Source organism: Nerophis lumbriciformis, linkage group LG38, assembly GCF_033978685.3.
Source record: "Nerophis lumbriciformis linkage group LG38, RoL_Nlum_v2.1, whole genome shotgun sequence".
Taxonomy (NCBI): domain Eukaryota; kingdom Metazoa; phylum Chordata; class Actinopteri; order Syngnathiformes; family Syngnathidae; genus Nerophis; species Nerophis lumbriciformis.
Genome location: NC_084585.2, coordinates 17,745,100 through 17,757,434, shown reverse-complemented (window position 1 = coordinate 17,757,434; position 12,335 = coordinate 17,745,100). Strand labels below are relative to the sequence as shown.

The 12,335-nt window shown below is 45.2% G+C and overlaps 1 protein-coding gene across 4 annotated transcripts in view; it reads right to left on the bottom strand.

Annotated features, from left to right (window-relative positions):
* bsnb (bassoon (presynaptic cytomatrix protein) b) overlaps nt 1–12,335 on the bottom strand; it is a 250,468-nt gene that overhangs the window by 36,645 nt on the left and 201,488 nt on the right. For 3 of the 4 annotated variants that reach the window (XM_061932822.2, XM_061932824.2, XM_061932826.2), the window contains 3 exons: nt 4,518–10,676; nt 1,360–3,454; nt 226–1,052 (listed from right to left, as the gene is read on the bottom strand). In XM_061932822.2, coding sequence (XP_061788806.2) covers nt 226–1,052; nt 1,360–3,454; nt 4,518–10,676 — 9,081 coding nt within the window. The remainder of the gene's footprint in view (nt 1–225; nt 1,053–1,359; nt 3,455–4,517; nt 10,677–12,335) is intronic. The other variant, XM_061932823.2, reaches the window with a different exon arrangement.

The following is a 12,335-nucleotide window of genomic DNA, read 5'->3' as shown; positions in this document are numbered from 1 at the left end:
TCTCTAAGGAAACAGTTTTCCAACATGATAAGGAGTCAAAATATACAGATGATCAAGTGCCTTTTTGCGGATGATGAAAGTTCTATTTCTATGATATTGTGCCTTAAAAAACTACAAAAAACTGGTGAAGGATACACTCACTTTTGCATTGACACACATTTTAGTAGCACCTTTGTCTACAACACTATAAAAAGTATTTTATAGTGTGGTTATTTGTTAACTAACCGCTGTAGTTGCTGGCTGGCACAATGCAGATCCTCCTCCTGGCTGGCGTGCCTGTGTCGGCACTTGGCTCGATTTGGGCTGCTGTGGTGGTCCAGCTCCTGCAGTGGTTGTTGGCTGGCTACTAGGAGGGGGTTGGCTGTGCTGAAGTGGTTGCTGCTGCTGTTGTTGTTGTTGTTGTTGTTGTTGTGAATTTAGCTGCTGCTGCTGGGATTGCTGAGTACCATCAAAGGCCTCAGAGCCTGGATGTCTCCCTGTCCCTGTGTGGCCTTGAACGTTTGAGCGTGGTTGCCCAGTATGGCCCTGCTGCTGCATCTTAGGGCCTGCAGCGGAAGGATCCTGCCTTCTTGTGCGATCTCCGGGTTGTCTCTGGCTCCGTCCTCCAGTGCCGTGGTGATGAACAGTGGCGGGATCACGGGAGAAGTCTGCCGAGTTGCGTGGGCTTCCTTGAGCAGAACGGGTGTCTGGGCCACCCCTCTTCTGGGCGGCGGAAGTGCTCCTGCCATCAGATCGTCCTGACGGGTCTTTGGGGTGTGGTCTAGAAGAACGAGAGGACCTGGGATCTTCAGAGGAGTGTCTTGAAGAGCTGTGTCTCCCGGAGTTACTGCCTTGATATCGGTGATCCCGTGATGATGCCATGGAGGATTGGCGTTGATGGTTGTCATCCTGGGGGCCGTATTCCTCCGGTGGTTCATCGTAGTCATGGTAGGTGTGCTTTGTGCGCCTACCTGTGGATGACTGACTGCCACCTCTGTGATGTCTTGAACGTTCTGAACGGGCCTCCCGTGGCTTTTCAAACCAGTCAGTCTCCTCTTGGCCCAAATGATAGGCTTTTTTTAAGAACCAAAAGAGACATTATTAGCCAACAGTTTTTGCGCAATGTGATAAAACACACCTGCTTCCCAAAGCCATGCACATTTTAGGAAGTGAGTGAAAAAAAAAGATTTCACTCAAAAAAAGCATGCAGAACAAAAATGCAAAAAAAATGTTTTTTTTATTAGAGGTAACACTTCAGAAATGAGAGAAGACAACAACAAAAAAGGACAACAGAAGTGTTCCCCAGATCCTTTGTGGCATGCAGTCTCAATTCAGCACGTGACACATTTAAGACAGCACAAAGCATTCAGCACCAGTTACCTTCACTGTCAGAAACAGCACAGTGCATGTCATCTACGAGGTAAGGGTCATCAGGTTTATAGACATGACTCCTGGGAAGGTCCTTCTTGTGGTGATCTTGCACATCTGGAAGCGAATGACTGGAACCATACTGGTTCCTGACATCGTGGGCATTTACGATACCTGAACTTCGTCCTATTCCTACAGGTTTCCCAACAGGACTGTTGGGACTCTCTTCTTCTGAATTCTGATTGCGTATGGGCTGCCTTCCACTGCGGCTGCTTCTCTGAGAGCGCTCCATGGCATCTCTTTCATAGGATTTACTTCTGTTCCCTGAGGCATCTTTGGATGTGATCTTGTCCATGCCGTATCCGGTGGACCTGGACCGACCAGAGCTGTACATACGGTCTTCTTCCTCAAGACCCTCGCGACTAGTGCCGTAATACTTCTGTTGGTCATACGTGTTTCTTTTCGTTCCGTATATCACCTCATCTTGCTTCTTTGATCTGGACACTACCGTACAACTACCCCCCGTTGAAGTTGTCATGGTGTAAGATGCCAGATCTGCCTCCACATCGCGGGCTTCTTCAATGGGGGAAAATTTTGATATCTTCTGCTCCATTCCCTGCTTTCGGTGCTTACTACGCTTGGAGGAGACTACGGCTGGGGCAAGATTTTTGGGTGAGACTTTGTGGCCACTGGAGCTGCTCCGTGATGTGGGTTTGTAGTCATCATAATAATAAGATCCTCCACTAGCCGTGGTGCTTGTACGACTGTCTACTGTGCTCTGGTAACTCATTGTGCCTGTGGGTCTTCCATAAGCATCCACCGGCTCATCTTCAGGTCTATCATAGGTGCTGCCACGTCCAGGGCCATTCTCGTTGCGATATCGCCCTCCTACAGGATGACCTAAAGCGTCAGTGGGCTGATTTGCATTGTCTTTAGTCAACTCACTGATGTCATCAATCATTACGTAATTCCTAGGAATGTTCTGCTCCAAGTTAGAGGTGTAAAGTTCATCTGAGACATAAGCAGATGTTGGGCTGTCAACAGAGTGAGTCAGGCCAGGCTCAGCAGGGCGGTATTGTCCATACGCATTGCTGTAGGCGGAGCCATAGGCAGCATCTGGAGCAGATGTGGCCACTGAAACCGCTGGGTTGCTGATGACCTCATAGTTGGTGGGGAGTTTTTGTTCGAGGTCAGCCAATGAGGTTTGCCTTGGTCTTTGGTGTACTGTGAGGATCTCTGCCTGGGGCTGGTAAGAGAGTCCAGGTTGGTAGGCGCTGTGACTGGGATAGGGAAGGGTCTGGCCTGGCATAGGCTGACTAGGGGGATGGAAGCCCTGATGTCCATGCTGATGCATGCCAAGGTCTGTTTGATATGACGGCTGGACATACATACGTGAAGAATAGGTTCCCTGGTTCTGGTAGCCTGGACCTGGAGGCGGATGGGGCTGGAACGTTCCTGGCTGGGGTGCAGGGGATGAAGGGTATTGAGGTGGCTGGAAACCAATCTGATGGTATGAGGAGCTAGGCTGTTGTAATGATGGTTGAGTTTGAGGGTAAGGATAAGACATATATGATGAAGTGGAGGAATACTGGGAGGTTGCATTAAGGTCATTAGCAAACTGACCAAGAGGTGCTGTGCTGGGCCTTGTCAACAAGCCATTAGCATCAAAGGTTGCTGTTGCAGTTCCCATTCTAAGGTTATTGAGTTCGCTGTCTGACATGTAGTCCCGAGCGTCACCCATACAACGCAAGTAAGCCAAGTCTCTCCTCTCACGATCCTTCACCATGGTCTCTTTACGCTGTGTAATGCCAAGTTCCAAGTAGCGTAACTTAGCATCAATCTCTTTCTCTTCCTCCTCCAATTCGGCTTGCTGCTTACGTAGCTTTGACGACTCTTGTTCCACAGCTTTTAGTTCACTCAGCAAGCCCACCTTGGTGACCCCTGGTGCAGGTCTTGGTAAAACCCTCTGAGGCATGCCAGGAGAGCTATACATTTGTGCCGGAGTAACTATAGGGAGTGGAGCCTCTTCTGGAGGGGGGCTGGGAAGTGTCCTCTTTACCTTCCTCATCAGAGCGTTCTGCTGCTGCTGCTGCAGGGAGGCCATCTGCTAAGAGAGGCAGAGACACATCAGCAGAATGAGCTATAAACAGAATGTGTTTATGTAAATTAGATTCATTAATGTACCTTGGTGTGCGCAGAGTGTCTGCACAACCTAAATTAAGAATGTGTGACTTAATATATACAATCAAATAAAGCACTTCATTTTAATTGACCGACATGCATTATAGCACCATTTCATTAACATATTTTGATATTATTCTAATGGTTCCAAAAGGATATTCAATTGTATCTTATCACGTGAAAGCAGGTGCATGCACATATACAATTTGTATGAATCTTGTGAAAATCCATTACAGTTTGCACAAATATGTTACTAGGAGAAAACGCACATACATTTCAGATGTTCATTATGTTACTTACACATCTGAGCAAAGTTTTTTTTTACATGTTATTGATTGCATGCAAGTTGCAACAAAGTAAAGCATTCTACATTAAGTTTATAAAGTATAAAGTCTAGTCTATTACTTACAAATTAGTTGTACTGGGTAGATCCATGATGATGATATAAATCACATTTATGTTTGTATCTCAGAGTATCCTGGCCTATTTTTAAAGAAACACTAAATTACTCTTAAAGGCGGATAAAGAGAAAAAGGTAAGCGTAACAATGATCTCTCCATATTGTGTCCTCCTGGCAACTCTTAAGCATTTGACAGCCAGAGAAAGAGAGAGAGAGAGGGAGAGAGAGAGAGAGAGAGCTACAGAGAGATGGAGAGAGAGGAAAAAGGGGGTGGAAATACCAATGGAGGAGAAGCAGAGAAAAGGATGAAGGGAAAAGCATTTCTGGCATGGCAAGCCAACTCTCCTGGGAACATTCTGTGCTCTTTATGTTAGATCCGGTGTGATCATCTATGGCCACGCTGAGAATAGATTATGTTGCAAACTCTATTGCCTTCCTGCATTTGACACAACATTAGATATAAGATCCAATGCATTTTGAGCTTTAGTCATTTTGTGAATTACATTGTCCACTGCCCCCAACATCAAATTATTAATTTAGTGTCAAAGTGCTGTGACAAAATATGTTTGAATATAATGAGGTTTCCTACCTGACTGTTGGACAGTGCTTGCTGATGATACGGAGAGAATCTGTTCCTGGCGGGGTCCTCCGATGTGGGGCTCAGAGGCTTTGGATCAGACATGGAGCGCTGCACACTTTTTATCGGCCTTGGTAGGGACTGGTGGCGTTGCGGTGATTCAGCGCTGAAGGCCTTCTGCTGGGGTGTCACGTGGGCTTTGTTAAGCTTCTCTTGTGAGGCAAAGGTTGTTTCCAACATACGATGAGGGGACAAAGGAGAGACTGGGGAGTATAAAACCTGAGGAGATTTGGGGGGCTGGCGGGAAGGAGACTCATTTTGTTGCTGCTGATAGCCGATTTCCAGAGGGTCAGGTTTCCTTCTCTCAAATTTAGCAACTCCTTGAAGTCTTGGAGAGGCTGGATCAGATGTATTCGCACCAACTATATGCAGACTTGTAGAGTATGGACTGATGGTTGTGGGGACACTTAGCTGAGGGGAAACTACACCCTGAGACTGTGGCTCTGGTTCTGTCTGACAAGCCAAACTTTCTCCTTTGCGGGTTCTCTCAGGTGCTGCTATGTAATGTAACAGATCAACCTTTGAGGTTTCCGCCATAGTGATATGTATTGCTGGTGATACCCTACCTAGCTGGTCAGATTCTGTCTGGCATGATGAGTCATTTGAGGTTTGAATAGCTATACTTGCAGATACTGTTTTAGATAACCCATCTGATTTGTTCTCGTTACTGGATTCGGAGTGCTTTGATATGCGGGAACGTCTGCGCCTTACCGGCTGCTGATCCCAGTCTGCCTGGTCTTCTTCATCAGTTTGCACACTGCAGTCTGCAATGCGCCTTGTTCTCCTACGCCGGTTTATGAATCGGTCCTCTCCGTCTTCGTCATCTGTTTGTACACAACTGTCTGCTATCTTCTTCACGGAGTCATCCTCTGTGCTGTCTCTGAGACGGGGCATAGAATTTTGCTTTCTCATAATCTTGGACTCGGCCTGTTTGTCACTGCCTCTTAAAGACGTTTCAGAGACCGAACTGTGAATAGGTCGAGCAGCCACCATAGCTTGGACTACTTGACCGTCCTGCCAAAATTGGACTGTTTGTCCATCTTGTTGAATAACCCTGCCACTTTGATCACAAATAATGAAGCCCTGAGGAGGCCCTCCTCCCACCACCACACCTTGTATGGCACCCTGTGCAGATGTCGCTGCAGCAGCTGCCGCCGCCGACGTAGCCGCTGCTTCTGCCGCTGCTGCTGCTGCTTCCACCACTGCTGTCTTTTGTCTTTTCTGCTCTTGCAACTGTAGTTGGAGTTGTTGCTGCAAAGACTGAATTTGTTCAAGTTGCATTCTTTGCTGGGCCAGTTGCTCTCTTTGCATGATAAGCTGAGTCTCACGCTCTGCTTGCTGTTGTTGCAGGACCTGTTGCTTGATTGTCTGCAGTTCTTGAATCTCACGCTGAACAAGCAGTTGTTCTTTTTCTCTGTGTCGCTGAAGCTCCATACGATCTCGCTCCAGCTCCTCGTGAAGGCGCAGTTGCCTCATTTTTTCCAGTTCGACACGCTCTCGCTCTAGCTGCAGCATGTGCTCTTGTTGCTGACTAAGCCGCTCGTCTTCCTTACCTTTCTGTGCATCAGTAACACTCGGGGTGTTGGTACTGTGTGGAAAAACTGAAGGTTGAGCTTGACTGACTGATTGAACTTGTTGGGTTTGGGTCAATGATAAAGGCTCTGTTTGAGCAGGTAGCTGTTGTGGCTGCATCTGGCCTTGTGCTGGCTTGACAGTTGGGGGCAGTCCTTGGATTTGTGACATGGCTGTCATCTGTGAGCTAGGTTGAGACTGGTCTGTCTGCTGGACTGTAGCAGTTTGAACACCAGGTCCTGGTACATTTCGTGCTACATTGGCTTGGGTTGGTAGAATTACTGCAGCTGTTGTTGAAGGCTTCCCAAGATACATAGGAGATTCTTGCTGTGAGGAAATTACACAGCTTATACTGACTGATGGTGTGGCTGAAGTAGAATACTGGTTTGGAGGAGGGTATGAATATGTTCCTTGTGTGGCCAGAGGCATTCTGGGATTCACTTGAGGCAACCTGGTAAGACTAGCTAATGGTACAGCTGTTACACCTGTAGCATATGACCTATAAATGCCTCGAGGCATGAGGGGAAGAACAGAGCCTGGTTGGGTAGTAATTGGCAAGGTAGAGGCTATGGGATTGTTTATCGTAGAGTATATCATGCCATCACCCCCTCTCAAAGCAGCAGGATACAAGGCGCGTATGCTTGCTTGTCTGGCATTTATTATGTTTGTTAGTGTTTGTCCATTAGGCAGCGCTCTTCCATCTGGGCCGTACAGCAAGTTTGCTCTAATCGATGCTAAACTTTGATGGAGATTTAGCCGACCTAAAGTTCCACTTCTTCCAACCCCATAATGTAAAAATTCAGGGTTATTTCCAAACCGGTTTCCAAACTGGTCTGCGGTGTTAAGAGCTGCACACATCTGGCTAATCTCCCTTGCGGTGGTTGCACTGTATTGAGCCAAATTAGAGTCCTGTGGTCCTGCTAACTCCTTTGAACCATAGCCATGATCAGAATTGATATTTGACATAGAGCCATAACGACGAATGGGTAACGTGGGGCCTGAGATATCTCCTTGGTGACGCAAGTCTGTGTAAGATCCGTACTGAGCTCCCATGCCAAGGTATGCACTATCATAAACTTGATTCATGTTACTAAGATCTACTGCCATACCTCCCTTAATATTCCCCTGGTATTGACTGCCATCGGTCATGGCAGGCAAATTAGTATCAGATATAGAGGGCTGGATTCTTCCTGATGGAACGGTTTGATATGGTTTATGCTCTTCTGTTACACCCTGTGTAGCTTGAGATTGTTGCTGTGGATTTATATTGTAATGTCGAGGATTGGTAGGAGGTGGTGCTTTTGAGCTTTCGTTGTTGGGGTTGTTATCTGGTGATACCGTTGTGGGCTTCTGACTGAATGACCCTGTACACGAACCAGCAAATGGTAAATTGTACACAACATCACAACAAGCTACTTGGTTCTCTGGTTTGATCTGGCCAGTCAAATCCAAAACTTGGGGATGGGGAGGCGGCTCTTCTTTCTTTATTAACTGAGTGACTGTGCCCACCTGTGATGATTTACTCTCATCAAGTTGAACCATCATAACGTGGGGTTTACCTGTGGATAGATTCATTACTGTTGGCTTGTTTTGTAGCTCTAAAGCAACACCGCCATACATTTCCTGCAGGGCATTAGAAACAGGCTGTGAAGCCAGTGGCGCTACTCTAGCAGTCACTACGGGTTGAGAGCTGGATGTCTGGCTAGCTACAATATCTTTCTTTACTAAAAGCGGCGGGACTTGATTAGCTAAATTGTAACGAGCAAAAGAAGATTGCTGTTGATGCTGCTGTAGTTGCTGTTCAAGAAGTTGCTGCTGATGAAGGAGCTTTTGTTGTTGTAATTGCAGCTGTTGCTGTTGTATACCAAGGTTCTCAAGGCAGGCATCAATTTTAGGGATAGATGGGTCTGCAACTGCTGGCTTACTCTGGGATAAACACACTGCTGATCCCACACCCTGACCTAAATCTACACGGTTTTGTAAAGGATCTCCATAGACAATGGGATGTTTCGGTTGGGACATGAATATAGTACCTGCAACTGTGACACTGACTGTTGTTGGTGTTGATACAGACACATGTGGTTGCTCTTGTGCATTCAAGTTCATTATGAGAGGTTGCACTGCTGTATGCCGAACAGGCTGTTCTGCTCCCAAAGAATAGCGCCTTGTGTCAGAGGCTAAGGATGTTAGATCCATGCCTTGGTCTGTCATTATAATTGGGGCAGACCTTATTGGGGCTCTAAGATCTACAATATTAGTTGGGTGGGTTTGGCTCTGGCCCATGACATTTGAAGTGCCTGGAGTATTTGAGATTTTACACAGAGAAATGTTTTCCATAGACAGTGATCCGCGACTTTGGGTGCCGCTAGCAACATTTTGAGACATCTGTGAAGAATGTTTTTGTGACTGCAGATATGAAGATGTTGGGGAACATGTGGACGGAGGCTGGGAACTATACAAGGTTTTATAGCTAACCTGTGTTGGTGATGATAAAGGCGAAGTGGATGAATTTACAGTTATAGGCTTGGCAGGGCTAGGTGTTACAGAGCTTAGTGGTATCGCCATAACTGGTGAATCCTGTGAGGACTGCTGGCGTGCAAGACGGGGTGAGGCAGACCTCTGAGGTACCTGAGCACCTTGGGAAACTAAAGTTGATGATGGTCCACCAGGGAGTGTCGGCAACTGCCTGCCCCTTCCTGTGGGTCGCATGGTGGGAGCTTGTGTTGGGCTTTGTGCAGGAGAAGTGGTGGGTGAGACTGGGGGACTGGGGGCTTTAAAAAGGGAGAAAACTTTGCTCGTTAACGAGGATGCTGCAGGGTCGGCTGATGCCTGTGATGCCCTTTGGGAGCCACAACTAGCTGCATTTCGAGTTGTAGCAGTGTGACCGACTTGAGTTTTGGTTGTGGCCACTCCAACAACCCCTTCAATTTTAGCGCTCTGTGACATCATCCTATTTTGAGTTTCTTTTGAAAGATGTTGTGCTGCGTGAATTCCTGGAATCCGTGGGTCGTTCCCAGTTGTGGAGAAGGACATAGGTGCACTACCCTGGGTTGGGCTTGAGCCTGGGGTTAAGGCAGATCCTGTTTCAAGGTTTTTATTTTCAGTCAGAGAATTCTTATGCTGATTTATATTTTTTCCTTGTCTCTGAAGGAGCTGGGCTTTCTTCATCATCTCCTCATAGACTTCCTCTGCACTTTTTAATGTTTTATCAGCCGAGGACAAGGCTGGTGTCTTCTCTGTTGGCGAGTAGAGCGAAGTAAAAGTCGGAAGGTTATATTCGTTTCCTGATTTGTAGAGCTTTCCAGCTATTATTTCAAAGCCCTCTGCTTCAGAATCAATTGAGGGTGAGTATTCAGAACATGATGACCTGTGGAGCTCTTCCATCTCTGCTGCCTGTCTCAGCTCCTCAGTTGGTGATGCATCCTCAATGGGAGAGAGATTACTGGGCGGAGTTTTAGATCTTTCCCTGCGCCTTTGTGCTCGTAGCTCCTCCTTATCCCGCTTTGTTTTTCGAGCGGTACTTCGGATCCTCTGTTGCTCAAGGTCTCTCATTTGCTCCTGTTCTCTCAGTAGCTCTTCCTCCTCTCTGAGCTCATCCTCCTCAGACGAGTCCTCAATTGTGGGCAACAAGGGCCCATGTGAGCGATGTCTGGCCTTTCGCTGCTGTTTTGCTTCCTCTAGCCTTGCTCTTCGACTAGGGCTGCTGTCGCTGTCATCCTCCATGGATGACACGGATGTGGGTGACGTTCCAGAGGTGTAGCTAGGTGTGGTGGCAGGTAAAGTGGATGAATATTCTCCTTTGGACCGCTCCTCTGGTGAACCAGTCAGACTTTCCATCTCAAGCTCCGGTTCTCGTAGGTCATTCTCAGCGTTGAGTTCCATGTCTCGGTTATAACTGTTGGTGTTGTTCAACTCAATCGTCTTAAAGCGTCGAAGGCCCCCAGCCATCACAACATCTTCCTCTTCATTTGCATTATATGCCCCTTCTGATTCTTTGGCGTTGTCCTCAAAACTACTAGTATGGTGAGGTAGTCTTCTCTTCTCCCCACTGGTTTTATGTCCTCTTTTAGGTTTCTGTTCTCCATATTCCTCCAACTCGTCTTCATCAGCACTCATCTCCATAATTTGCTTCCTCATAAACTCTTCATCAGTTAAATCTTTATGTGACTTCTTTTGTCTTACTGGCAACGGCGAGAGTCCACTTTCACTGCTATCTTCTACATAATCATGACGAAGCTTGCAGCTGAGCTCATCCTCCGATTCGTCTCTTGCTGCGTCATCGTCTGGGCTAATGTCCCGTCCCTGTCCAACAGACAGTGAATGAGGCCTGAGTTTGGGGTCTGATGCAGCTTTTGACTCCAGTAGAGGCTTCATTGACGTCTCCAATTTGGTGATTTCTGAGGAAATAGAGACACCCCTCTCATTGAGCTTAATGGCATCTTCATGAATTTGACCAGTAATCTCCCCTTGAGAGCTGGATATGCCATCGGAGGAGTATCCAGTGTCGCTCAAACTTTGCATACTCGACTTGACGTAATCCTGAAACAAAGAAACAGAAAGGGGTCAGAGGCAATGAAATACATTACTTTTTCATAATCAACAAGGTAACAAAGTCTATTACAAGCGCTTTTACACAGCTTTTATCCCACTATTTCATCAAACTCCACAGCATTAAGTTCTGAGCAGTTATTGATGATAGGGAATAAAATGAACATAGAGTGTGTGTGAATACTAACACAGTTTTCCAGGAGTACATAGAAAAGAACAACTCCAAACAACCAGACATGGTAACACTTCAAAGATAAAATCAACCCAAATGATTTTACAAATCAAATATATTGTTAAACACAGAAATTATCTTTATAATTTGTCAGAGAATAAAATGAGATTTTTTCAATTACGGTTGATTTTGCCTTTTGTTGTATGTAGACCAATGATCAATTCAAAACACAGCGCTTATAAAACCAGACTTCTGAACAAACAGGAACAGACAAATATCATTCCATTACATGCTTGATCTATGCATCGTGACTCATTCTCCTATGTATTCTTCCAAATGTTGAAGAACAAGGGTCATGCTTAGAATGTTAGAGTATTATCACAATTATCACAAGGGAACAAAAAGATTGAGAAAACAAAATAGAAAGTAAATTGGAGACGAAAGATGGGGACAGAGACAAAGATAATACAATTCCTGATGGACATAACAGTGTTTATATTGAGAATAACTAGAGGTGTTCCGATTCCACTTTTTTCACTTCCTATACTATATCGGTATTGGAGCCTTGAGTATTGTCCGAAACCAATATTGATTTGATAGGTTATCAACTGGAATCTTAGATACTTGTATTATTTTGTAGTGTGGATTATTTTAAAAAGTTTGATCCAGTGATATTAGTCAAACAGAGAACAATGGTGGATATAAAAAAAAATACTAACCTATTTATTATTAACCGTCTGGAATAGACTTATGGAGTCTTTAAGTTGAAGTGGTAATTGTTTTGGCGACACCCAGTGGCCACAATAATTCATGAAGTTAAGCACATGGCGCAGTAAGTTGAATGATCTGGACACATTTGTTACTGGATACTTTTTAATACGCTTCTGCCTTGGAGACTCTGTATGCGTAAGTAATATGCAACTATAAATATTTGATACTTGTATATATGAACAAATGTGCTGTTTTAGACTGCAATATTGTTCAATTAAGGACACAATTACGTATGTCTGGCTTGAGTGCTATTGCATGTTTAACTGTTGTGAGATGCTAGCTCCTAGTAACCTATAGCCTACCATGTTTACCTTTTGTAAATGACTTGACTAAAATACAAGAAAAGAAGAAAAGTGCTTGTATCTGAAATGCAAGCTGATATCATACCATACTTGTTTTTTTTGCTGATATTGGACCGATATCAATATTGGATCAGGACACTCATAATGATAGCTAAATGAATGCAAATAGTGGATATATTGAACAAAGCAAAGAAATACACAATAAGAATCAATACAAATAACCAAGAACGTGTGATCACTTGGCGTGTACCGTACACTTTAATCACAGTTCGGTACATCAAGGTTACTCGGTTCATTTTGAGTACAATAAGGGAACAGTAACAGAAATTCAGTACGCCTCTGCATAGTATTGAATGTTCAATATTTACTAATAAATGTACAGTTAAATCCTAGTGATCACTATTA